Raw genomic sequence first — 24,447 nt, 5'->3', positions numbered from 1 at the left:
TTGTTTCTGACAGACAACATACATCAATACGGAGGGAATCCAGCGTACGCGCAAGAGCCACCTGTTGATCTGCTTGCTTCAGTGTGCGAACATTGAAGGTGGCTAAATAGATAGGCTTTCGGGGTTTGAAAACAGACTTCGAAGTGTTTAGGGTTGTAAATAAACTCAGACGTGCAGAACCTGCAGTCGAGTGTGATGCGGGGTGAGCAAAACGGTTAGTCCTAGAGCTGGGACCTGCGGAGAAAGTATTCAAATTTGGGCCGGGGAGGGCGGAAGACGGAAAACGTGAAAGTGAAAGAAGGGAGACGTCAGCAGTAGCATGTTTTCGCTTACCCGCCCTGCTGTATGCAGTAAGTAGATTTGGCGTTGAATATCTGGAAGTCGGTGGTAGAAACCCCGGTCTGAATATCGTGGTTGGGTCGGCTGGCGTGCTGGCCGATATCGGTCCGTCGCTGAGTCATCATTATCATTGTAAGCTTTAAGAACGGCGTACTTGTCGTACAGTGGTCGTAGCTGCCAGTTTCGTTCACCGATGATTTGGGGTTAGGTAGCTGCGCATTGGAGGCGGGAGCTGACGCCCCCCCCACTTTTAAGTGGGAGGACTGAGAAGGTCGCTGTGCACTGAAGGCAATAGCTTGGATGCACGAGCGCCATTGAGGGCGCGACTGGGCCATGTCTGACAATGTCTCTAGTCATTGATGTGGCCCGTCTCGGGGTCCCCATCCAGGAAGACGGCAGTGACCAGCGCAGCTAAGTTTGCTCGTAATGGCTCTTTTACTTCGCTGCCAAGTCACTGCTTGACCTCTCCTGGCTCGTTTCCACCCTTCGCGTGGTTGTGAGTAAAAAAACCCTCCAAGGAAGACGGTCGACTGACATACGGAGCACGTGGCCAAGCCAGCGCAACCTATGCAGGCACGTGACGAAGCCAACGCAGCTTATGAAATGTGATCAGTTCATCCACCTTGGGCGAGTTATTTCTGCTGAACACCATTCTGTGTGGTTCACCACCAGACTCGGACTGTGCTCCGATGGTCAAGCGCTGAAGATTTTCTGCCATCAGGGAGGTGCGGCCTGGTTTTTGACCTGTTTAATAAGATAGAGCGTAAATTAGCATTGCAAACTCGACCCTTGACGGATAAGCTGATGTCACGCCTACGCCACAAATGACACAAGTTCACGAAAGCTGCTCTGGCCTTCCCAATCCGGATAGAAATATCATCTTTCGTGAGACCACCGGGACTGATACAGCTGCCCGGGTAAACAAATGTGTCTAGTATCTCAATCGATTCATCCGCAAGCATGAGGCTCGGGTTCGAGCCCAGCTGAGTGGATAAGAAGAGCCTCAGTTTGAGGAAGGACTTGGCCGCTTCATGTACCTGCCTGATTCCATGGTTAAAGATAGACTAGATGGCTTATTTCCAGTGGGATGGAGTATGAATTCGGCGAAAAGTCTTGAACAACTATTAGTTAGACATCTTCCAAGAGCTCCTCTCTGACTTCCGACTTCAATGCTTAAAATATGAGGTTAGGCTGGACGGCCACTTGTAGAAATTTGAAGACAGGAATATAGACAGTTCCAAGTGAACTTGCAAATTAAATTGCAAACGTGTCTCATACGAGTACGCAGAAGGCAAACTAATAGCACATGCACTTTCCTAGAATAACGGAAGTCTCGATACGCCACCTATAAGGATGCTAAAAACCTATGGACAGCCTACGACCGGTTTCGCACTTCCTGGGGCTCATCAGGTATGTAGGATCCCTGTCAACCTTATCTTCTACTTGAACGCAAATTGGACAGATTTCGACAAATACTCTCATTTGACAGGAGACTCAACTGAACCCAGATGAATCTCTCGTTTATGATGATCCACTTCAACTGAATGTGTTGCACGTTTCTGTTGGTACGATGGTCGAGATATCACGACACACAAAAGACGCGTAGGATCTCACATTTGGACTAACCTTGCCAGAGCGTCCAGCTATCACGCGAGTCTTTACGGTCAAAGCAATTATGATCCGAACATCGCCAGCCGGATGGTAGGTGGGATGAAGCGGCTAATCAATATATTTGGGAGCCTTGTACAGGATGGAAACAGGGCATTCAATCAGTCGAGTCGCCGGAGATTCCTACATTTGTGCTTGAACACCGCTTACACTTTTTCTACGGTGATGGAACTGTGCTTTACTCGACAGACTTTGACTGAGAAGCTAAGGGTACTTCCGATAAAGCCAGTTATACGGCAGTGAAGCATCAGTGCCAACACTGATGTTGCTGTCTTTGATGATGATGATTGATGATGAGTTAATTCCCCATGCCTCCAACGCCCTCTTGCTATGCAAACGGTCAGAATACGTGTCACCCTGTGGAGCAACTAGGAACACGATTCGAAGACAGTTTTATCCGTGAAAATACCAGCATGTCTCGATAGAGACATGTTCCAAATGACAAGACCCCTGTTTTGTGGCAGGCACGATTCCATCGCAACCGTAACAAGAACTCTCAGCTACTGCAACTCTGTATTCAAGCACCAGGACTTATGAAGTTGGCGGAGCATGACTAACTTCTCAAACAACTCAACCATAGAACCCTAGGCGTAGGATTTTAGTTGGAAAGATAGTAAACCATCCGACAAATACGAGACTCTCATACCATTCATTGTGGAGAAGGCTACGGTATGTAGCTCCGTTGCTGACTGCGCAACAGAAAGGTTGGAATGCACAACTCACGAGCACTCCAAATCACTCTACAGCTCGGGGAATCCAACTAGATGCAGTGGGACGATTCGGATAGAGGCTATCTTCAGTGCTTAGCGACACCCATAAACATTGTCCACCATCCCTAGCACAACCGGATTCCTGGCGTACCTTACACAAGCAAAACCAAACTTCTTCGAAAAGTAGGCTTTGTTTTATAGACTCTGAACGTAAAACGAGAACGAAATGCGTGCGGTATACGAGGATGTCGTGAACAGGTAGCAGGGGACAAGAATGCATACATTGTTTTTTTGTCCATGCTGTTGATACATGTAACTTACAATTCATATCTGTAACAGATGGATGAAAGCAGTGAAATGAGAAAGCGTATATTATCTGCACATGTCCGCAGTGTCGTTTGTGTTCATATATATGAAAATAGACGAAATGACTTGGAAATGCCTGGGGCCATGACAACACTGTGAATCTGTTTGTCACACTAGCCATCTTCTACAACGTGAGAGGAAACAGAAGAAAGACAGGGTAGGAGTAAGCTACATCCTCAAGGAACGTCGGCATTATGATGAAACCTGTTCAACACCTACGTCCATTTGTGTCCAAGATCAGATAAACATGATTGGTCAGTCAGGCCCCTCTGCGTTTTATATCACTTGCCTTTCATCGATTATTTGTGGGGCTAGTTGGAGAATGATCCAGCGCTGATGACCAATGGCTAACTGGAATATGTCACGCTGAGGCTTAATAACAGTCATGACCTGATATTGGGTGAAAAAAACGGTGGCCACCCATAAAATACTTGATGCACCTGGGAGAGTTTACGGGTTCCCTTTTACTGTGTCACACAGTTGATTGGTCACTGTACTGCCTAGCTTTCAAGAAAGTGAGCGCATGTGAGTCACCCACTCAATAAGACCTCCCTCCACTCACGAGGATCGCTCGACAGTGCGGCCTGAATTAGAGTCCACGTTCCCACCGTAATTGTAAAGTGAACTCGAGTGCGACATCCGTTTCGGTTGACCGATACAAAGTTGGACAGCATTTTTCCACTCCCAACAATCGTTTGAACCAAACACGCGCAAAAAACAAATGACAGCTTTCAAAGATACAAGATGAAAGGAAAAACAAGTCACATATTTATTTGGTTCTTTAGTTTTACCCACAGTAAAGCCGATTTTTACCCCCAATCCACACCCCAGCGATGCTCCGAATTTGAAACTACTGTGTATCAGAATGAGGATCGCTTAGTCATGTGTTTATTTTTTTCCCACAGCCATGTTCTCCTTACATGGATGCAAAAAGAACATGGTTTCAAAGTACTTCAGACTGCATCAGGAGGGTTAAATGATGTGTTTTGGGAAAAGGTTTGACTAATTGGCGACCTCAGTGACCAACTCATAGTTAGGGTTACCGGCGATGAGAATCGTGACTAAATCCTAGCGTCAACGACCAGGAATTACAAATCATTGGATGGTTTTGCACTCGAAAGGCCTGGAGTGAACACAAGGTGATTTTTTAAGCAATTATCTCCCACCCTGACTATTCACGGCCTTTCTCAAGGCCAAAGTGAACGGAGCCCATCGAATCAGAATGCAAGGCAGACATTTAAACTTTTTTATTAGTTCATTTCACAGCGGTTGTGTTCACCAGAGAGAGAGACAGAGGTCTTTGAGTAAATCATTTTTTTTTCAAAGCAAGCAACCGTTGGCTCATGGAGTTACAAGATTAATCAGTTAGCCTTGTGGCGTTTTTGAGCTCTAGAGATTCACAGCATATTGGTCAGTGGAAACAGTCGCAGTTCGATGGGAAAAATCTAATTAAAAACGGAATCATACCTGCCACGAAGCTGATGCTCCCGATCCGTTAGGGGTACGTAGATCACACCCATTAAGTTGGTCGTTCGAAATGATCCGTCAGCGAGGCGATCCACCTGCACGAGGACTTGATCACGGCCAACTGGACCCACGGGGCAAATAAGTCGGCCACCTGGTTTCAACTGATCCTTAAGCTGCGAGAAAACGCAACATGATGTTGGACAGAACGACTACTAACCGATTAGATGGGGATGTATTGCTAACAATCTGGAACGAATTTTTGAGTTCCTCGTTCTGAAGAACACAACACATAAGGATAGATCTCACGAGAAAGAAATAAGTGCACAGCAGATGCATATTACTCGTCTAACGATTGAGTGGAAAGTCAGATTCTCCAAAATAGCCGCCCAAACATATTGAGAATCACCAAGTTTCCCAAGTCTCCACACCAACTGCCGATTCGACAATTGAGCAGCCAACCGAAGACCGATGTTACTCATGCCCTAGAGGCGACGCCGAAAACACAACCTGTGCTACGGGAAGAATGAATACCACGACGTTCAGTGTAACTTGGTACTCGCTTGTTCGTGATAAACAAATTGTGCTCTTGCATGGGGAATCTTCTGCAGGCAGTGTGCTTCTGGAAGTGGGATTGCAGTTTGCCACAACATTCACGTACTGTTTGCTCGCAAAGTTCACCTGCGCCAAGTTGTATGAAACTAGATATCAATTGGACCAAAGTGATTCTAATGCTGATGACGATCGAGTAAACAAGACACAAGAAATAATGAAGGTGGTAGCGCTGTTTCAGAGACACTACTAACTTGTTGCCAACACTGTAAAGAGACAAACGGCGACAGCTAACAGGTCTTGCGTCGGTTAACTGGCATCTTTCATCAATGGATCTCGCATCGGCTAACTGACATCTTTGATCAATGGTTGGTTGCCCAGAGCTATCGAGTAGAGTACGTAGGACATACTCCTTACTGTTTGCATATATGTATATATCAGACTTCGAAGTTTAATACTCCCAATATAACGTTCCATTATTCTCGTGAACATTCCTTGTGCAGCTGTTATCAAGGTCGTCGTTATGCGTAGAAGGAACCATTCGCTATGTTAGAACTCTGTGAAAACCGTGATTCCGTATGTGACAAAAAACACGGACGACCGTCGGGTCTAACGCCTGTTCCTCTTAACGTGCAATGTATTGCTGAATGTACTTTGCAACGACGCGCATGTTACACACCAATGGATGCACCGTTAATACCACACGGTTTGATATCAGTGGCATCCAATGAATGTAGTACGTGTATTATATAAATATAAATATATATATGTGAAAATACGTATGTATACAAAAGATGTAAGGGCTAGGAAGGACGAATGCATAGAGGTTTGTTACACTGAGGTCACTGAGGCGGAAGAACTATGCGCCGAATGACCCACTGATAAGGATGCCATCCTTGTTGGTGGCTTCGATGCCTCAGAAATAGATTTTTCGCAAAAGCGGGCATTCCTTGGGGACACACTTCAACACTGCGAGCTTTCTTATCATGTCGGACAACCCACTCGAGTGAGGAGTGCCAAACTGTTCCCTAACCTGGATTGATTTCGCGACCAAAGCGTTCAGTGATAGCCTACGGCAGTGAAGCATCAGTGGGAACACTGATGTTGCTGTCCTTGATGATGATGACGATGATCAGTGATAGCCAATTGAGACGTGGCACCCCCTTGGGGTAAAAGCGATGTCAGAATAAACTAATAATAATAATAATAATAATAATAATAATAATAATAATAATAATAATAATTCAGTTGTAACACCCTTTCAATGCCTAGTTTCCACACTACCCGAAAGCACGAGGGGTGGGGGTACTGCCTGGTTGCCTAAGCCTAGACAGGATGAGTCGAGGTGCAGAGGTTGGGCAGAGGGAGCGAGATGGCTGTGATCAGAGAGCGAATTTACTGACTCGAAGGTCCGGGTTCAAACCCGACCTCTGCCTCTCCATTTCCACTGTCTAGGCTTGGGCAACCTGACAGTATCCCAGCCCTCATGCTCCATTCGAAGGGCACGGTAGCTAGGCACCGGAATGGTGCTACAGCTGAACGAGAAGTTGAGATTGAACGACGGACGTTCTGGTCAGTCAGTTCGCGCCTTAACCACTGAGTTATCTCGAGCTTGCTAATGCCATGCCGCCTTAGGTGCTCAAATCGGAGCAGTAATATATATATATATATATATATATATATAATGTCTCGTTGCAGTCTCAGAAATTCTGAACTAATCCGTAGTGCCCAAGATGAAGTGGGCGGAGGAAGAAACAAATATAATTGGGCTTTCCATTGCCATGAAGACCTAGCACGAGAGAGCCCGGCGTTTACCGTGTGAAAGTACTGCCCAGGATGTTTGTGGTTCGAAATCAACTCTGGCCTTTTGAGAAATCTGTGAAAAATGACAATAGCTCAGTCTATGTGCCTCCTTCGAATTGTAAGGAAGCTATATACCGAAAGGGACTATAGCTGAAACACTAGTATTAGTGATAATAAGATTTAATATCAATTGTTATTATTGTTGGTGAAACCAGGTGCACAGAACGTAAAACGCTAATTCTAAGAGTGACCTTGTACTGACTCGACAAACCTCAAGATGAATTACAACACATCATAAAAACCAGTCCTAGGGGCGATGATTGGTAATGTGACGAGGCGGGGTACCCTGCCTTTTCCAAATACTGAACACGCCAACGCACTCCTGGCACACACTGAAAGGATGAATGTTTTCGATGCACACAGAAATCCATCACTTTGCGGCAAGCAGATGAAAACAGGACTTGTATTAATGAACCATTAATAACATGACAGAGTGGTGAACTTGACGAAGACGGGACATCGGGATGAGACGGTTAAAAGCTTCAACAGACATTGCTTGAACTGTTGGTGAAAGTATTCAATCGGTTTCTTAGCCAAATCTGGATAACGACCAACGTCACACGTTTTCTTGGAGGTGGTTCTGGAGATGACCTTTCAAACTACTTAATTCATCTGTCTTCGAAGATCTGGAGAGTTCTGTGCATGACAGAATGACTGGTAACCGGATGACCACATGATTCAGCACGGTTTCGTGAAGATGAGATCTTCAATCTCTAACAGGCCCGATTTCATGGAGGAAATCTACAAGGTTTCGTGAAGATGAGATCTTCAATCCCTAACAGGCCCGATTTCATGGAGGAAATCTCCAAAATACTGGACAAGGGAAAAAAGTCGGAGCCCACTAGGTTGACAAGGTGAAGATAGAGTTCTGCAGGGCGGCACCTAATCTATTCAGCTGGTTACACAACTTCCCGACCAGTCGTAGCTTCGTGGGTAAAACCGATCAGCAAGGCAGCGGAATGCCCCGAAGTTCAGTATTCAGGCATCACCTTTTCTTGTACAGGAAACTGAACTACCCACACTGTACTTGACTGACAATGTGAATTGGTGAGACCGAAGCGGCTTTCTGACTTTGCGGATGGACTAAGATGCCATCAAGAGTAGGTAAGTATAGACTTTAGGAGAAAGTAAGTGACTGTGTTCCCTGTGGTAACTCTGAAACCTTAGTCGGCCCCGGTAGCTGGGTTGGGGGGGATGTGAGACCTCGGATCGGTTACATTCAACTTTAAACCATCTCGTCATTGTGTGTAAGCAGTTTGTTGGAAATATTGCAGCCTCACCAGGCTCGCACGGAAAGCTTGAACCAGGGAGACTGATACCGGCCCATTGGCTCTGATATATAGTCGATCCGTAAGAGGTCAAAAACATCCTGTTCTAACCGATTCCATGCTCCAGCCTGTTACCTAAGACATTCGACGACAAATCTCCGCGAATTAGTACGTAGTGTGGTGCAGTGTGCGTGCGAGTGTGAACAATATCTTAGCTTTGTTGTGACACCTTGGAACCCGCTATATCTTGTGCTACCCTATTCCCTCTCACTGAGGAATTTTTCTGCTTACAAAAATCATGTCTGCAGTGATTTGGAACAGCTGATGTGTTGGGAGTGGATTTTTTTTCCCGGAGATTCCAAGATGATTTTGAATCACAAACAAGTCTCAGATCCGGACCGAACAACTCACCGCTTGTGGAAGTGTTTCAGCTGCAGCGCCTACATGGATCGCATCATATGGTCCGTCCTCAGGCCAGCCTTGTCGGCCATCACCCGTGACCAGTTTGAGTTGCTTGCCCATTTCGATTCCCATATTTTTGGCCACTTGACTTTGAGCGAGCCAGTTGGCTACATATCCCCTCGCCATAGTGCTCAACTCTTCAATGTGTTCAATGCCCACAGCAACACCAGTGGGACCGACCTGTCAAACAATATTGTGAGGGAGCGATGAGACAAAGATGGGGCGATCTATCTGATCATCGTTTCAAAGAGCCGGTTGACAGCAAATCTCTGTCCAGAGAACTTCAAAAACCAACGCCTATCTGCTAAGCTTAGCGGCAAAAAAGGACGACATCTATCAGCCTAACTAACCGCGATCAATTCTCACCGGCAGACATTTTTCGGTAAGTCTGACGGTGTACCGTGAGGAGTATCCTGCGATGGGAAATTTCGATTACCACGGAAAAAGTGTTGACGTTGAACTACTTGTGCTAGGGTTGCTAAGAACTGGTTCATGTCCAAAAGTTTACGTCAAAATCTTACCAGTAGCTAATTTGTTCTCATACAATTGTGAAGAGGAAAATTAAGGAACCACCTACGCCCAATCGAGAAAATTTCAATGAATGGAACGACAACGAGCCGTTACGGTGAACTTCTACTTTCAGCCATCAGCCACGCGGCTACGGAATTAACCGGTCCCGACTATATAGATGACTGCGTGGCACTGACTGTTGAATATGTGCTTGGGAACAATTAACTTTTTTTGAACACATTAATTAGCAGGAAGAGAAATTTTTATATTTAAGTAGTACAGCGAAACTGGGGAGAAAACCACATATGATTCTACCCTGGAAGAGCGCCCACCCTAGTGACCGGCCAAAAGCGTAAGGTTCTTGGGGGGGGGGGCACACCCTGTTAAAGGCACAAGCCTCTAACCCTATGGTCGTAAACATAGATGCAACCCACTAACGGACTAATAGATCCGAATGGCAGACGGAATACAGATGAACGGGTACCGGTCGGAGAGATCAGGCACAAAGGTTATCCGGACTTCGACTAAAATAGGACTGACCATCCAAACGGCCAATCACATTCGAAGTTGCCTCCCCATAAAAAGTGGACTGGCAATTGTTCCCGGATCTGTCTGTTGCTGTGTTTGACCCACGACAAATTTGTCACATGAGTTCACGTAACCTATCTGTGAGTCTTCCAAAGTTTGGTCATGCTGCAAGCATGTTTTCTCTCCCAGCTGCCTTTTCATTCCACAGCTGCACGCTTGCACGTCGTATGTCTTCCATAGTAGGGCGAAGATCCAGAGATCATGTACCCGCTGAAGTTCAGTCGATGATCGTTGGTCGGTACGGGAGCATGCTGGAGTGCTTGAGATCGCTCGGTGATGAAGACACGACTGGAAGGACCGTGGATCAAACCCAACTTCAACATCTCGATTAGCCTTGTCTAGACTTGGGCGACCTGGCGGTATCTCAGCCCCCATGCTTCCTTCGGGTGGTATGACAGATACGTACCAAAGGGTCACTACAGATGACCGATTACTACTGAAGTGAAATACCACTACCACTAATAATATTTTTTCAATGCCTAGCTGCCACTCCACCCGAAGGAGGTAACAGGGCTGTCTATTTTCCCAGTCCTAGATGGGAGCAAGCGAGATACACAGGTTGGGTTCGAATCACACAAATTCCGGTCAGTAACTTCGCCCTTTAGCCACATCATTACCATCAACGACAGCACAACATTGGCGTTCAACAATGATGCTTCACTGCCATAGTTTGTTTGAAAGCCTTATTGTGAAGAAAAGAATAAAAGTGGACGGGGAAGAGATTCAATGCTATCTTACCACAAGCATTCTGAAGTGGCTACACCTACAGGCACTTTTTCAAGTGATCTGGACAAAAGCTAACAAGAACGCCATTGACATCGACTAGCAGCCACATCTCGCAGTGTCTCCAACCAAGCCCAGTGGGGATCACACAGTCCCAGTCCCAAAGGGCGAACCGCACCGAGAGCACCCAGACTTTTCGTAGTCTCTTTCATACCGCTCTGTAAGACGAAAGGTCGACCACGTCTCCTATATAGCCATGGTTCTGAGACAGCGGTTGTGGAACACATGAAGACGTCTAAGGTAGGCTGCTCGCGGAAGTCACACCTCACAGCCATACAACAAAACAGTCCGTCCTCTGGCCCTATACACAGGTCACTTGAGATTCACAGATGTGCCGATCTGCCACGATAGATGTCACAAATATGCAAAAGCGACCCAAACTATGAAGATTTGTCCACTGACATCATCGGTCACACTACAATTAGAATTAATACAACTTCCAAAGTATGTAAAACGCTCCGCAACTTCGAGCATCTCACCTTGAATGGCGAGTGGCGAGATCATTGATTGCACGTTCAGGAGCATGACCTTACACTTTGTGGCTGCATAGTGCATACCAAAGGACTGGATGACTTCGGTCAATTCATTCAAAGCAACTACGCCTTCTCCCCTTAGAAGACGAGAACAATGTCGTCTGCATATTCCAAACCGACAAGGTTTTCGTCACAGACTATTTGAGCACCAGAGTTTTGAAGACCTTCCAGCGTTCGTCTCATGATTTGGTCGACCACGAAGTCAAGTAGGAATAGAGAGAGTGGGTATCCCTGGCGGACACCACTTTGTGTACGGAAGCTTTCGGGGAGCTCGCCGTATACTCTCACACCTCCGGAAGTCTTAGAACGAACTTACGGGGCGTTCCTCGGTGGGCAAGCGTGTCAAGAACAGACCGGTCAACCGAGTTGAATGCGACTTGGACATCCACTAGTTAGTGTGGGTAGCTTATACGTATGGCGTTGTTCTAGCACCTGACGAAGTGTGAAGAGTTGGTCAACGCGACCCCTACCAGGGCGGAATCTCGCTAGTCGCTCTCGAGTCGGTGTTTCGCGAGCCATTGTAAGGCGACGAAGCACCAGTGACACCAGCAGTCTCACTACAGCCGGGGCAAACTGATCCCCATATATATGCCACACTCACTAGGAGCACTTTTTTTGAAAGTGGGCACTACCACCGACTCTCCCATTTGTCTGGGACAGTCTCCTTTTCCCAAATGCAGGCAAACAGGTCAAACAAACGCTGAATGAGGACTTTACCTCCACCTTTGAACAACTCGAGTGGGATGTCACCCGCACCAGCAATTCGGTGGCACTTGAGGGAATATATGCAGTCATGGACCTCCGAGGCCACATGGGGTTCCAGCTTCTACTTCAGTTGTGGGATAAGTGATAGGGGGTGACCACGAGAATTATTCTTCGAATTGCTCGACCCAGATGTCAAGACACCGCTCTTTAGTGAAAATGGTCGGGCCATTTCGATCCTTGATAGTCTCTCTTACAGGCGGTTTCCAGGTACCGGTCGTACTGATAAACCGAAATAATATTCGGCCACTTTCGACTTTCTGAGCCTCCCTTGGCGTCCTGTGTCCACCAGGCTTGACGGTCGGCGTGCACGCTCATTTCCACTTGACTTCTGATAATTCGTTTGGAACCAGCGGGAATATTTTTCCGAGATTCAAACAATACCCCCCTGCCTGAGATCCATCACTTGAGAAACCGGAGCAACGCCGTGACACAGGCAAAATTCACGACACTGTGCAAAGATGTGGCAATTTCGTTCCAACACGAACTCGCACCCAACGAAAGAACGTTTGGAAGAGAGTTCAAAGGACCACGAAGTCAAGTAGGAATAGAGAGAGTGGGTATCCCTGGCGGACACCACTTTGTGTACGGAAGCTTTCGGGGAGCTCGCCGTATACTCTCACACCTCCGGAAGTCTTAGAACGAACTTACGGGGCGTTCCTCGGTGGGCAAGCGTGTCAAGAACAGACCGGTCAACCGAGTTGAATGCGACTTGGACATCCACTAGTTAGTGTGGGTAGCTTATACGTATGGCGTTGTTCTAGCACCTGACGAAGTGTGAAGAGTTGGTCAACGCGACCCCTACCAGGGCGGAATCTCGCTAGTCGCTCTCGAGTCGGTGTTTCGCGAGCCATTGTAAGGCGACGAAGCACCAGTGACACCAGCAGTCTCACTACAGCCGGGGCAAACTGATCCCCATATATATGCCACACTCACTAGGAGCACTTTTTTTGAAAGTGGGCACTACCACCGACTCTCCCATTTGTCTGGGACAGTCTCCTTTTCCCAAATGCAGGCAAACAGGTCAAACAAACGCTGAATGAGGACTTTACCTCCACCTTTGAACAACTCGAGTGGGATGTCACCCGCACCAGCAATTCGGTGGCACTTGAGGGAATATATGCAGTCATGGACCTCCGAGGCCACATGGGGTTCCAGCTTCTACTTCAGTTGTGGGATAAGTGATAGGGGGTGACCACGAGAATTATTCTTCGAATTGCTCGACCCAGATGTCAAGACACCGCTCTTTAGTGAAAATGGTCGGGCCATTTCGATCCTTGATAGTCTCTCTTACAGGCGGTTTCCAGGTACCGGTCGTACTGATAAACCGAAATAATATTCGGCCACTTTCGACTTTCTGAGCCTCCCTTGGCGTCCTGTGTCCACCAGGCTTGACGGTCGGCGTGCACGCTCATTTCCACTTGACTTCTGATAATTCGTTTGGAACCAGCGGGAATATTTTTCCGAGATTCAAACAATACCCCCCTGCCTGAGATCCATCACTTGAGAAACCGGAGCAACGCCGTGACACAGGCAAAATTCACGACACTGTGCAAAGATGTGGCAATTTCGTTCCAACACGAACTCGCACCCAACGAAAGAACGTTTGGAAGAGAGTTCAAAGGACGATTTTGATAGATTCGTATAACTTTGGGATCTGCCACTCACTCGGTTGCGGAATGATTTGTCTGCACCTTAGGCGGTCCTGACTCCGGACAGGTGCGTGATCGGAATCCACAAATGCGTTCCGAAATGAGCCGTGCTACCGGCAAGTGATCAACTTGAGTTCGTAGCCGGTACGCTGTTGGATGACACCGTATAGCCAGACGATTTGGGTTATACCGGAAGTTGATAATGCATGAAAAGGCTACTGTCAGGACATAGCTGAAGCACTCGTTAGTCATTGGTAGAACGTAACGAGTTCAATCTATATCGACCACCTAAGCGGCTCTCAAATACGCTAAGTCTGTCCAATTGTGCATTCATTTCTCCGGCAACCGTACCAAAATCTGGGCTTCTAGCCAAACGTAACATGACATTCCAAACACTCTGAAAGGCGACCCAATCGGCATGTTCTCAGTATCGTGAAACAGATTTGATTAGACCGTCCAGGCCGTCCATGCTTCGAGGAAGTGGGAGATATGGCAAAATATGTTTACACGGTACAGTTTCGCTGAAAATCTCCAGGCCAACAATGAAGCTAGCGTAATATATGCGCTAATGTTTCTAGGAGAGAAGTTCACCAAGTGGCGGGAGACAAGTGCGAACAAAACTTACCATTAAAGCCATACAAGCAGTCAGGTAGCCAGTACCAGCACCCACATCCAAGGCATGTGCTCCGGGAACAAGCTTGTCATGGAGCGCCTCCAGAGCATGGGCATGCTGTGAGGAAAACAGGAAAGGATTCACAGTACACTGCTTACAGAACTTTTGATTTTCAGGCACATACAGAAGACAACGAAAGATCTTTATCCTATACAAGTTAGTAAATAGTTTTTGTCATCAAACCAAACAATGCACATACAGTTCGAGGCGGCAGCCACGAGATATTTCAGAGACCAGCATATTTCAAAACAATTCGTCAGTAGCATAGTACCGAGTACAACTAATGCTTGATGATGGCATGCTGTAAGAGACATGTGTTCCAGTGAACACGTGCAAACGATTCAGTGGTCACGAAGTGTTCTGCATAACTTGGCAGCAGTCTGAGCATCGCCTTTCAGGATGGTGTTATCTTTGTGCATATCAAGAAACACTACAGTAAACGGCTGCACACCAATTTGAATGGCATTTCCGCTGTCATAGTGGTCCTACGAAAAGAGGACACCAGTGTGAAAGAAGCATTTGAGCGTATTCTCGGGAGTGCACTAAATCGTGGGTAATAGGGAACACCACTTTATGCCCTCTCTCTTTCACGACTGTCGCCACCCAGGGAAATCGAATCAGACGGACCTATGAGCAGGCGGTTGCACAAGAATAACATGGCATCGCAGTAACCGCCGAGCCCAAGTGTGAACGACCATAAACACCGGATGGCTTGAACATGGGTTCAAGTAGAACATAAGGTTGACTGAAGAGGAACTTAGGGGCGAGTCCCAAGAAGGGCGAAATAGGTCGTAGGCTGCCCAAGAGCCTTCAGGAAAAAAGACAATCGTTCAGCTGTAACACCCTTTCGGTGCTTAGCCGCTACGCCACTCTAAGGAAACACGAGGGTTGGGATACTGTGGCCAAAGTCTAAACAAGGGAAGTAGAGAGGCAGAGTTCGGGTTCGAAACACGGAGCCTCCGGTCAGTAAATTCGCGCCCACTACTGAGCTGTCTCGCCCCCAGAAACATTGAATAGTGTTCCTTCGAGAATAGATACTACGATATCTCGAACATTGTACCAAATAAAATATAAGGCAACGTTCAATTGAAAAATGTCACAAACGAGGAACTCTAATGGGATTTAGCTGAGTCTTCTGTTAAAGCCAAATCGATTTACTAATGAAGGTATTTCGGGGGCTTCGTACAATTCGGGTTCATGTAGAACATAAGGTTGGCTACGAAATATGCACTTAAAAGCATTCGATTCAAACACATTGCCTACCGTGGTCTAGTCGGTTAAACCATTGTTTTAATTATTCGAGTGACAGGACAAGAGCAATCGATCAATCCTAGTGGCGCCGGTTTTTTCAACTGAACTCAGCGCTCCATCTTGTCTTTAGCCATAAATCGCCTTGGAACTTCTGGTTATCTGAACTGCTGAACGTTGATTAGAACCTCATAACGAGATACGAGATTCCCGAATTCTTAATCCACCGTTTACGAACTCGCGATGAGCACCGTTTCGAAGTCCAATCGCAACCAGTAGCATAAAGTTGTGGCTGACAAAGAATGAGTATGGGGGAAACTTTTCTAATCGTCTCCTTGGAGGATTAATTGATCATGTATCGAATCAGTACTGCCCAAACAGCTAAATTCGGTAACAGTGCGAACCGGTTCCGGTTGTATTGTTCTCACAGTCCCTCCTTGCTTTCATTATTAATGAAAGTCATCCCTCCGCTGTTTTTATTCTTGGCAGTTTAGAACATGATCCCTGGAGTGAATGACTAGTTGTTATTCGGGATGACAGTGAAACAGGGATAAAACGTGTTTAATCACATTGATGAAGCAACAATTTCAGTATTCGAAAAAGTTACCCCTGTTGCGCAGTCCCCTCGGAGATCTGAAGAATCCCTGGTAGCATTCCGAAGTTTGGCGGTTCCAAAATCCTACAAATAGTTGTAAGACCAAACCAATAGTCCAATTTTTTCGGTACTGTCAAGAATTTATGCCAACTCCTTGATCATCTGATACAGTGCATCCTTGCACAGAGACCCATGAATGGCGCTAAGCAAGCAGACAAGAGTAGTTACGTACTGTTCGTCCAGGTTTATGACGCGAGGCATTTGGTTGCTGAACACAATCATGAGCAGCATTTTTGGTGGAAGGATGCTGCATGACTGCTCGATACTTCGATTCAGGACGCTAATCTTCTGAAACCGAGGGATGATCCGGCTGGAAAAGCGGTGTTTGGTAAATCCACTTGAGCCAATGAATGAGAATGAGTCTGACAAATCCAGTAGACGAGTGTGGACAGGGAGACAGTAATTATTCTCGAGGAAATTCCCGGAAAACATTGGCATTGTGAAGACAATTTTTGAAGAGCGGAGCTTTTCCTGCTCTAGGAGGAACCCCACTTTCTCGGACGCCTGATTTACTCCTCAACAGGAACGATCACAGTGCAAATACTCCGTGCCATCGACTCAGACTTGCCAATGCACTAGCACCTCAAGCAGGTCAGCATATGCACAGCTGATAAACGCGTCAAATCAGTGAAATCTTTTAGACCGAACTGGGTCTAAGATAGGAGTCTTGTACAGTGTACACTCTTGTACACAAACCGCATCAATTATTGACAAACTCCATGGGTGTGGTACCGACTGAGGGCAGTAAAGCTGAAAGATGGGATAAAACAGTATACGATGACCAGTAACTATCCAGCTCACAATATCTGCCACTGTATGCACCGTCATATGAGAATACTTTTTTGTGATGAGTCAACCGCTCGTTCGTAACGACTTACATGTTGCGAACCGTCGAGGGTAAAGTTGCGGTAGTATCCGTCAGTCAAGGAAACATAACGGTACCGAATGTCTGGAGCATTTACTTGCGACAAAATGAGAAAGTTTCAGCCCACCCGTACAAAGGTTGTTTAGGATACCGAGAGGCAAACTGGTGTAAATTTCCACCAATTCTGTGCAAGTAGCCTACAACGCAGTTCTTTTGGTCACCAACGAAGAATCGACGATGTCGGATGGAAGCAACCCAATGACTGCCAATCAGCTTGTGGTATTAACCATAGACATTCAGCTATCAGTAGCCGTTTTACTGTGCGCAGCCATGCACCCCGTGATTAGCGTTAATTCGGTTGTCCTTGGCAAAACCCCACGATTGCAAAATATTTCAGTATGGTGGAAAATAGTGAACAACCACTGACAAAATTCATGGTGCGTTGAAAAGGCCTTGTCCACCGAGTCACTTAATGAATGACGTCCGGATGGTTCTCGTATTGCCCCAGTATGGTGGAAAATAGTGAACAAACACTGACAAAATTTATGGTGCGTTGAAAAGGCCTTGTCCACCAAGTCACTTAAGGAATGACGTCCGGATGGTTCTCGTATTGCCGCACTGGATTACACAAAGACATGTAGACAGACCCTCAATTGACAAGGCACTGTGCTTTTGTAAGCAACTTCGCTCAATATTGAACTTTCCAAACCACGCCCTATACTGCAATTAAGACGTATATAAGTCACGCGCTAATTTCTGGTATTTGGAGAAGACTGCAATTCCAAACCGAAAATGGATGCGGACGCCACCACAAAGTAGAGGCATGTCATCAGTAGAAGATGGAATAGCTGAGATGTAAATTCGTGCTATTTCTGGACAGCCAGTATCCGCAAACATGTGCCATGGAGGGCAATGTTTTAGAAATAAGTTATGAAATTCTTGAGCATGGTTGGAGAGAGAGATGGTCTTCGAAGACATTGCACACTAAGTCATATCTTTTGACTTGTGATGTTACGTTTCTCAACGACAGTATGCTTTATTCAAAGAGGTCTCTCCTAAGGATGATGTGATAAGTTAATCACTACGTTGTAAGATGCTCCTTTAACAACTCTTGTTATGCTGTACATATGAAACGAGGGATGCTTGTGCCATACGCTATGCAGTAATGAGTGGTAAGCTGAAAAGTTTGAGAACCAATGGTCTACACAAAAATCCGGGAATTCCCCCATGGATGGAACCAATCTGTTACGTAGCTGATGTTGAACTTCGCTACGTCTCTCACATAGGGTTCGACTTGTCGGTACTTTGCACACTACCAGGCTTTCACATCCCAGTAAATCACAAAGATGGCCCTGGGTCTATCTACTTAGTTGAAGGTGACGGTGGATGCTATGGTGCTCTTTCCATGCTAACTATCCTTCTTTGCGGAAGTCTACTTTTGGAGGGTGCCTGTGGTATTTAAGGATCATCTAGCTGAAAATCATGTGTGGAAACATGGAAAACGGATCTTTAGTCTCGGTCTTTGTCAAGGGGTACCTAAAGTGATCTTCGTAAAAAGATAGAGGCGGTCGACCAAAAAACATCAATTTACAGACAAATTTCGCTCGATAGGAATGAGGCGGTCTCGATTTCGGAGAGGATGATCTCTCTTGGAGTGAGGTTAATGGGACGACAGAATTGTTTCTTTCAGAACAAGTGTATTTCACACATTCCAGGCTCACAAAACCTCTTCGGCCTTATATCGACCCTCATCAAAGGTTTCTGACGTCAATGTGGATAGAGATTTCGGTCTTGTACTGCAAAATGAACTACCCAGGTATCAGTAGCATCCAGTTTGAGTCATGCTACACAACCGACCGGCTGTCGATGATATCCGTCAACGAAGTCTCGTCCTCCAACATTCCAGACAATCAAGTAACACCCTAAGCATTCATGAAGGCCTAACATTATGATACGTTGGACATTCGAGGCCAGAAGTGTTCCGACTTCTCAACACTCAAACTAGAGTGCATCCCCGATTGTGAAGCCCCAAAACTTCAGAAGGTCATCCTGGCCATCGAACTAGCAAAGGACACGTCGTTTACACGAAACGTAGTAGTCGACACCAGTTACGGAACAATATATAGACTTATTGGCTACTAAAGTTCCCAGTAACATAAGTACTTGTTCTTTCAAGCTTCTTTAGAGTCATATGTGACGTCCAGGGCAGCAGAGTATTTGTTGAACATGACAAGACAACATTTTCTTCAATTTCGAAAGATATGTCAACAACCCAATTCATCAGAGGTGCTGTCTTCGTTGTGAGGACAGTCAGGCGGTTAAGAAATAGTTATTGTGAGGTAATGCATCCGAAGGTGAGAGGCCAACAGATGAATGAATAAATGTTCCGGACCTCAGTGGAGATCGATTATGAGAGTAAATTTTATGAAAACATATCTGATTTAGGTCGATTACAACTACCAACTGAATCGGTTTTAAGATTGCAGAAATTCGGCCTTTATTGCAGCCTACGCTAATTGGCGTATGTAATTCAACAATACGTTTCACTCACCATATGGGGAGCACTAATGGTGGCTTCAAACCCTATCGGCATCGGTCGGTCCTCGTACGCATTATGCTTGGAGAACAAGCCACGGTCCACTGCAATCATAGCATCCTTCACATTGGATGAACGGATCACGCGATTTTCTGAAGATGTAGTGTGAATGCAAACGTCACTTACTATACAGGTTTCCTATAAGTTCCTCGTGAGTTCTGCCACTTGATTGCCAAGCCATGGCTGAAACTGATAAAACAGATAGGACATGGAACAACCTAAATCCACTTCTGGTACTGGAGATGTGCATAAAACAGAACTTGCAAGAACGAAACAACCCGCGCCACATGGTATTCAACAACGTGAAGAAAGACAGAGCAGACGCAGTTGGATCGGAAAGATGATTCCCAGCTAGATGCTTCGTCCAGATCGGGAAACGGGATAGCTGCAGGAAAAGTAGCATATTTAAGAAGCCTCAGGTGATGCTGAAGCGAACGACTATTGCTACTATCAGAAGTGACAAGCAGAATGTGTTTCTATTTTCATTCTACACTACTTTCATGTTGAAATTGGACGGGTAACATATGCATTCCAGTGAGAATATATGAAATGATTCACACGCGATAGGCCTGCTGGCTCGATCACGTGCTTCGAATATCGAAGGAACGTTCGCTTCAAAATGCCATCTCTGTCTAAACATTGATATTTAGTTGTTCCAAAATAAAGGCATAGTCACTGGTCCCATAAGAAAGAAGGGATCACTTGGATGTATTAGCCAGATCCTCAGTTTTGTGAGGCTGAATGACTCAGTCAAGTACTTATTTGTCCGCGTGGATTTCGAAGTGCTCTTTATTTGAACTCTTCGAAATATCACTTTCATAATAATGGGATGTCACTAGGAGGCAGATTTGACGAAATCTTATCAGATGGTTTTAAGTATACCCGGAATGAACAAAACATAAACCAGGTGCTCTTTCGTTTACGCTAAATGAATAGACACTTCTCTTTTCACGGTTTTCCAAGCTCCCATCTAGAAACCATACTGAATGAAATAGATATCACGCAACTTTTCCGCGACCTTGAACTGAGTGTGCCGGTCTTCGTCACTTGCTGCTTTACCTTCATTTGGATTGTTTGGTTGATCGTAGACAACACCATCTGTGGTGACTTCCCTAAGAGCTGTCACGACCTGGTGTTCCGACTAAGGCGCGGGTCACACTAGTCGGAACCCCGTCTCTCATGACTCATTTATGGCGGACAAAAAACCGAGGCCTCATAAAACGAGCGATTGTATTACGAGTCACGTTAACATTAGAGTCATACTACCCTTTGTGATACAAGAGAAGATAACAAGGTGTTCCCCCAGACGACCAGTTTACCTGTCTGCAAAATCGGCAAAGCTGCCACACACAGATAACTAAACACTGCGCTAAATCGCTGCATTATGATTACACAGCGGTTGACTATGAATTGTCCATGCTAGTCACGGCTGCTGCAAGTGGTAGTACTAAAAAAATCATCCAGCTGTAGCACCCTTTCGGTGCCTAGCTGCCATGCCACATGAAGGAGGCACGAGGGCTGGGATACTGCCAGGTCGCCCAAGCCCAGACAGAAGTCGAGAGGCGGAAGTCGGATTCGAACCAACAGCCCTTCCGGTCAGTAAATTCGCGCTCTAACCACTTGGGACATCTCGCCCCCTGGTAGACTAAGTATGATTTATTTCATAACTTATTTCATCTGACAATGATGGTGACTCATTTCATGCACCCTCGGAGTAGGTCAGCTCTTCGCCACGGGTCTTCGCGGGTCAGACTAATTAACCCTCGGCTCCTGCTTGAATCTTAGAAATATAAAAAAACATCCAAAGCCTTAATGTTTAGTCAGTTGAGCAGCATATACGCGCAAGGTACTTTGTAAAACCCTCCGCAGTATCCCGTATATTTGTGGGCCAAACCACCGGTTCAAAGACCAAGGTGACATACCTCAGGCCAGCCTGTTTCCTCGACATGGGTAATTGGAATTTACCGTTTGCACTTGCGGCTCTTTATTCACCTACTTTCCACCCACAACCCTACCTTACATTCAAATTGACACGTTTAACTTAACTTTTTCCATCTCGTAACCATCATACGTCCCAGCCACAGTTCAATAAACTAAACAAAAAACACCCTTTGATAATATCCGAAGAGCTTATTCATAGTGCTGTCTCCATCCGCCGTCTTGTCTTGCTTAAGCTGTTTTCGCTTCTTTTTCCGATGTACGCTTTCTTCCCGAAGGAAATTAAGCTCAATCCTTACCTAATATTGCCAAGAACGAGCAATGGAAGTTCCCATTTCATTCCCTGGACATCCATAGATCCCGATGTAATGGCTCGTGACACCCACAACGGGGATTTGTACTCTCCCAAGGCACGGAGCATTTTATTAGACTCGATTCCGATGAACAGTCGCCTGCACGTTCGTTCGGCTAATTAACCACAAACACGGCTCAACACGGAGCAAATGGTGTTTACTCAATCTGTCCACTGAGCTGCAACCCCTGTCTGGGTAACACCTGGGCAACCTGGCATTAACCCAACCCACGTGCTTTCTTCGGGTGGTATGGCAGTTCGGGACCGAAAGGGTGCTAGAGCTAAACAACTGAGCCGAACCGGAACGTCTTTAGGCTTTCAACGACAACTCTCAGAATCACGGGCCGCGTAGGAAAGTGTCGGCGAATCTGAATTTGGACAGTTCGAAAGCCCGTCTTTGGTTGTTCAATAATTCCGTCTAAAATGTTCAGCACCAAGAGTCGTGGTGGCCAGGCCAGCTGTTGGGCACACCGAAGGGTCCTTTGCCGAGAACGGTGCTACTTTTCGTGCCCAATTCACAGTGGCCTCAGAAGAGGCGCTGTCAACCTGCGACCCAGCAGAAGGAAATGTCGGCGCCATTTCCCTTCCAGCATAAGCCCCGCGTGCTTCCCCGGTATACATGTTCTGAGACGCTGCACGATACGGCTGGCAGTCAACGTCAATGGCATTCATGTTATCAGTTTCTATCTAGTTGGCTTGGAAGAGTGCCTGTAGGTTTACGCACCTCGGTAGGCTGGCATTAAGCACTTTTGTTTTCTTCTTCACAATGAACATTCAAATAAACTAGAGTCGCACGATAGCGAAGTGAACGAAGATGTTGTGTTGCCGATAGCGATGATGCATTTCAGCTGCCCTGCTTCAACCGCCCGAAGAACCCAACGGGCCTTCGTGGATTATCGAAATGGTCATCAACACCATCCATCCGATGCGACAATGCACGCGACCCGGATGGTCTGCATCAGTCCGTAACCCGTAGCATCCAAGCTGTCCTTTGGTATTATTATGCACAGATTACCCAATTACCAGGAGAGACGAATTCGAGAGAATCACGTTGGGCTTCACCGTGGCCAAGGATACGATCATACATCTCACCATAATTTCACAGGTGAACGACAGCCGCTGACGGGCAAGAACAAAACCAACCCGGGGAACTTGGGAAAAAGCCTCGATCCTGTGTATCAACCCGTGAAGAATTCGAAAGCGCCACTGCGATGTATCTGAACGGGTACAATCAACGACCGAACGCGAATTGAGGACTAACGCACAAATATCTAGCTGTGACACGAGCCCAACAACTAGCCTAGAGAGATAAGAAGACTGGACCTTCAGAGGAGAGATTTTATTGCCTTAACCAAAGCCGAAATAAGACGACAGCACCTTCGAATACATATATCCCGAGCGACCTTGAGGGAATATAAATTCGTTAGCGCACACAAAGTCCAACTGGCCAACAGGACACAAGCGCGGTCTTATGCTTTAAGGTGATGGAAAGCAATTTAAAACGCGCGAGGCTCGAAATTTCCCGACTGTTCGGTGGCGGAAAATTTGCATCTAAGTCATCAAAATTATCGCTCCAGAATAACGATGTTTTCGAGGTTATCATGATTTTAGGCAAAAATGCGTGTGCTAGGTAAATTTTCTATTGGTTGCTGATTTTTTCAAGCGAGCAGTTTCTTGTGGTCGACAAGTAGCTCAAATTAGCAGCGTACGCAACATAGCCCAGGATGATTTTTAGCTTGAGCACATCCGCAACAAAATGCAACATTTTGGCGCAAAATGATTCACTCCATTCACAGAAGTTCGGTGGGTAAAAGCATTGCGCCGCTAATTGAGCCCCAGTTTAAACAACCGGTCACTGGGAGCACATCCAAATTAATTTGTCCGAAACTGTTGGGTTAAAGAAGTTGCGGCGTTTGCGGGGAGCAAGTCTAATACGTTCGCACCTTTCAGCGATAATTTTCCTAAAGCATTTTGTTTCAGTGAACGAAACTTCAAAGTCACGGACCACCAACAAACTCGGCGATGTTAAACAGTCAGCTTGCCTTGAACAACCGTCCATAATCGCACTCACAGAGACCTGGCTCACACCAGATATCTCTGACGCGGAGATCTCGATAGACGGTTGCTCTATTTTTCGAGCTGACTCAAAACGAGGGAGGGCTGGTGGGGTTGCTCTGTACTTACATGCGGCCCTACCGATCCCGATTGTCCTCTCTGACATCACCCCTACACCCTTTTGCGATGCACTGTGGGTCCAAATCCCGCTGCGCGGGTCCGATTCTCCCCTTTTCGGCGTGGTCTACCGTAGCCTTTCGAGTCCCACTGAAGATGACCAATTCCTCATACTAACCCTTGATCAACTCTACCCTAACTAACACTTCACTCATCTCCTGCTGGTACCAAATCCCGGCGGGTCCGATTCTCCCCTTTTCGGCGTGGTCTACCGTAGCCTTTCGAGTCCCACTGAAGATGACCAATTCCTCATACTAACTAACGATCAACTCTACCCTAACTAACACTTCACTCATCTCCTGCTGGTAGGTGACTTCAACGCCCCAAAGGCCTCCTGGATTGCACTCCAGCGCGTCGAATCAGGCGGA

At 46.3% G+C, this 24,447-nt stretch overlaps 2 protein-coding genes across 2 annotated transcripts in view; both read right to left on the bottom strand.

Annotated features, from left to right (window-relative positions):
• The window catches only part of T265_02230 (hypothetical protein), a gene marked incomplete at both ends in the record, with an annotated part of 67,840 nt that extends 67,166 nt beyond the window's left edge, over positions 1-674 (bottom strand). Inside the window, one exon of the mRNA XM_009166418.1 lies at positions 334-674. Coding sequence (XP_009164682.1) covers positions 334-674 — 341 coding nt within the window. The remainder of the gene's footprint in view (positions 1-333) is intronic.
• Positions 675-2,826: 2,152 nt separating this feature from the next.
• On the bottom strand, positions 2,827-19,873 carry T265_02228 (hypothetical protein; the record flags this gene model as incomplete). Its single annotated transcript, XM_009166416.1, has 6 exons — positions 2,827-3,207; positions 4,551-4,723; positions 8,642-8,872; positions 14,146-14,250; positions 19,513-19,649; positions 19,684-19,873. 6 exons carry the CDS (start codon positions 19,844-19,846, stop codon positions 3,192-3,194), a joined length of 825 nt encoding a protein of 274 aa, XP_009164680.1.
• Between the last annotated feature and the right edge of the window lie 4,574 nt (positions 19,874-24,447).

Source organism: Opisthorchis viverrini (genome assembly GCF_000715545.1).
Source record: "Opisthorchis viverrini unplaced genomic scaffold opera_v5_27, whole genome shotgun sequence".
Lineage (NCBI taxonomy): Eukaryota > Metazoa > Platyhelminthes > Trematoda > Opisthorchiida > Opisthorchiidae > Opisthorchis > Opisthorchis viverrini.
This window is presented reverse-complemented; position numbering and strand designations above follow the sequence as displayed.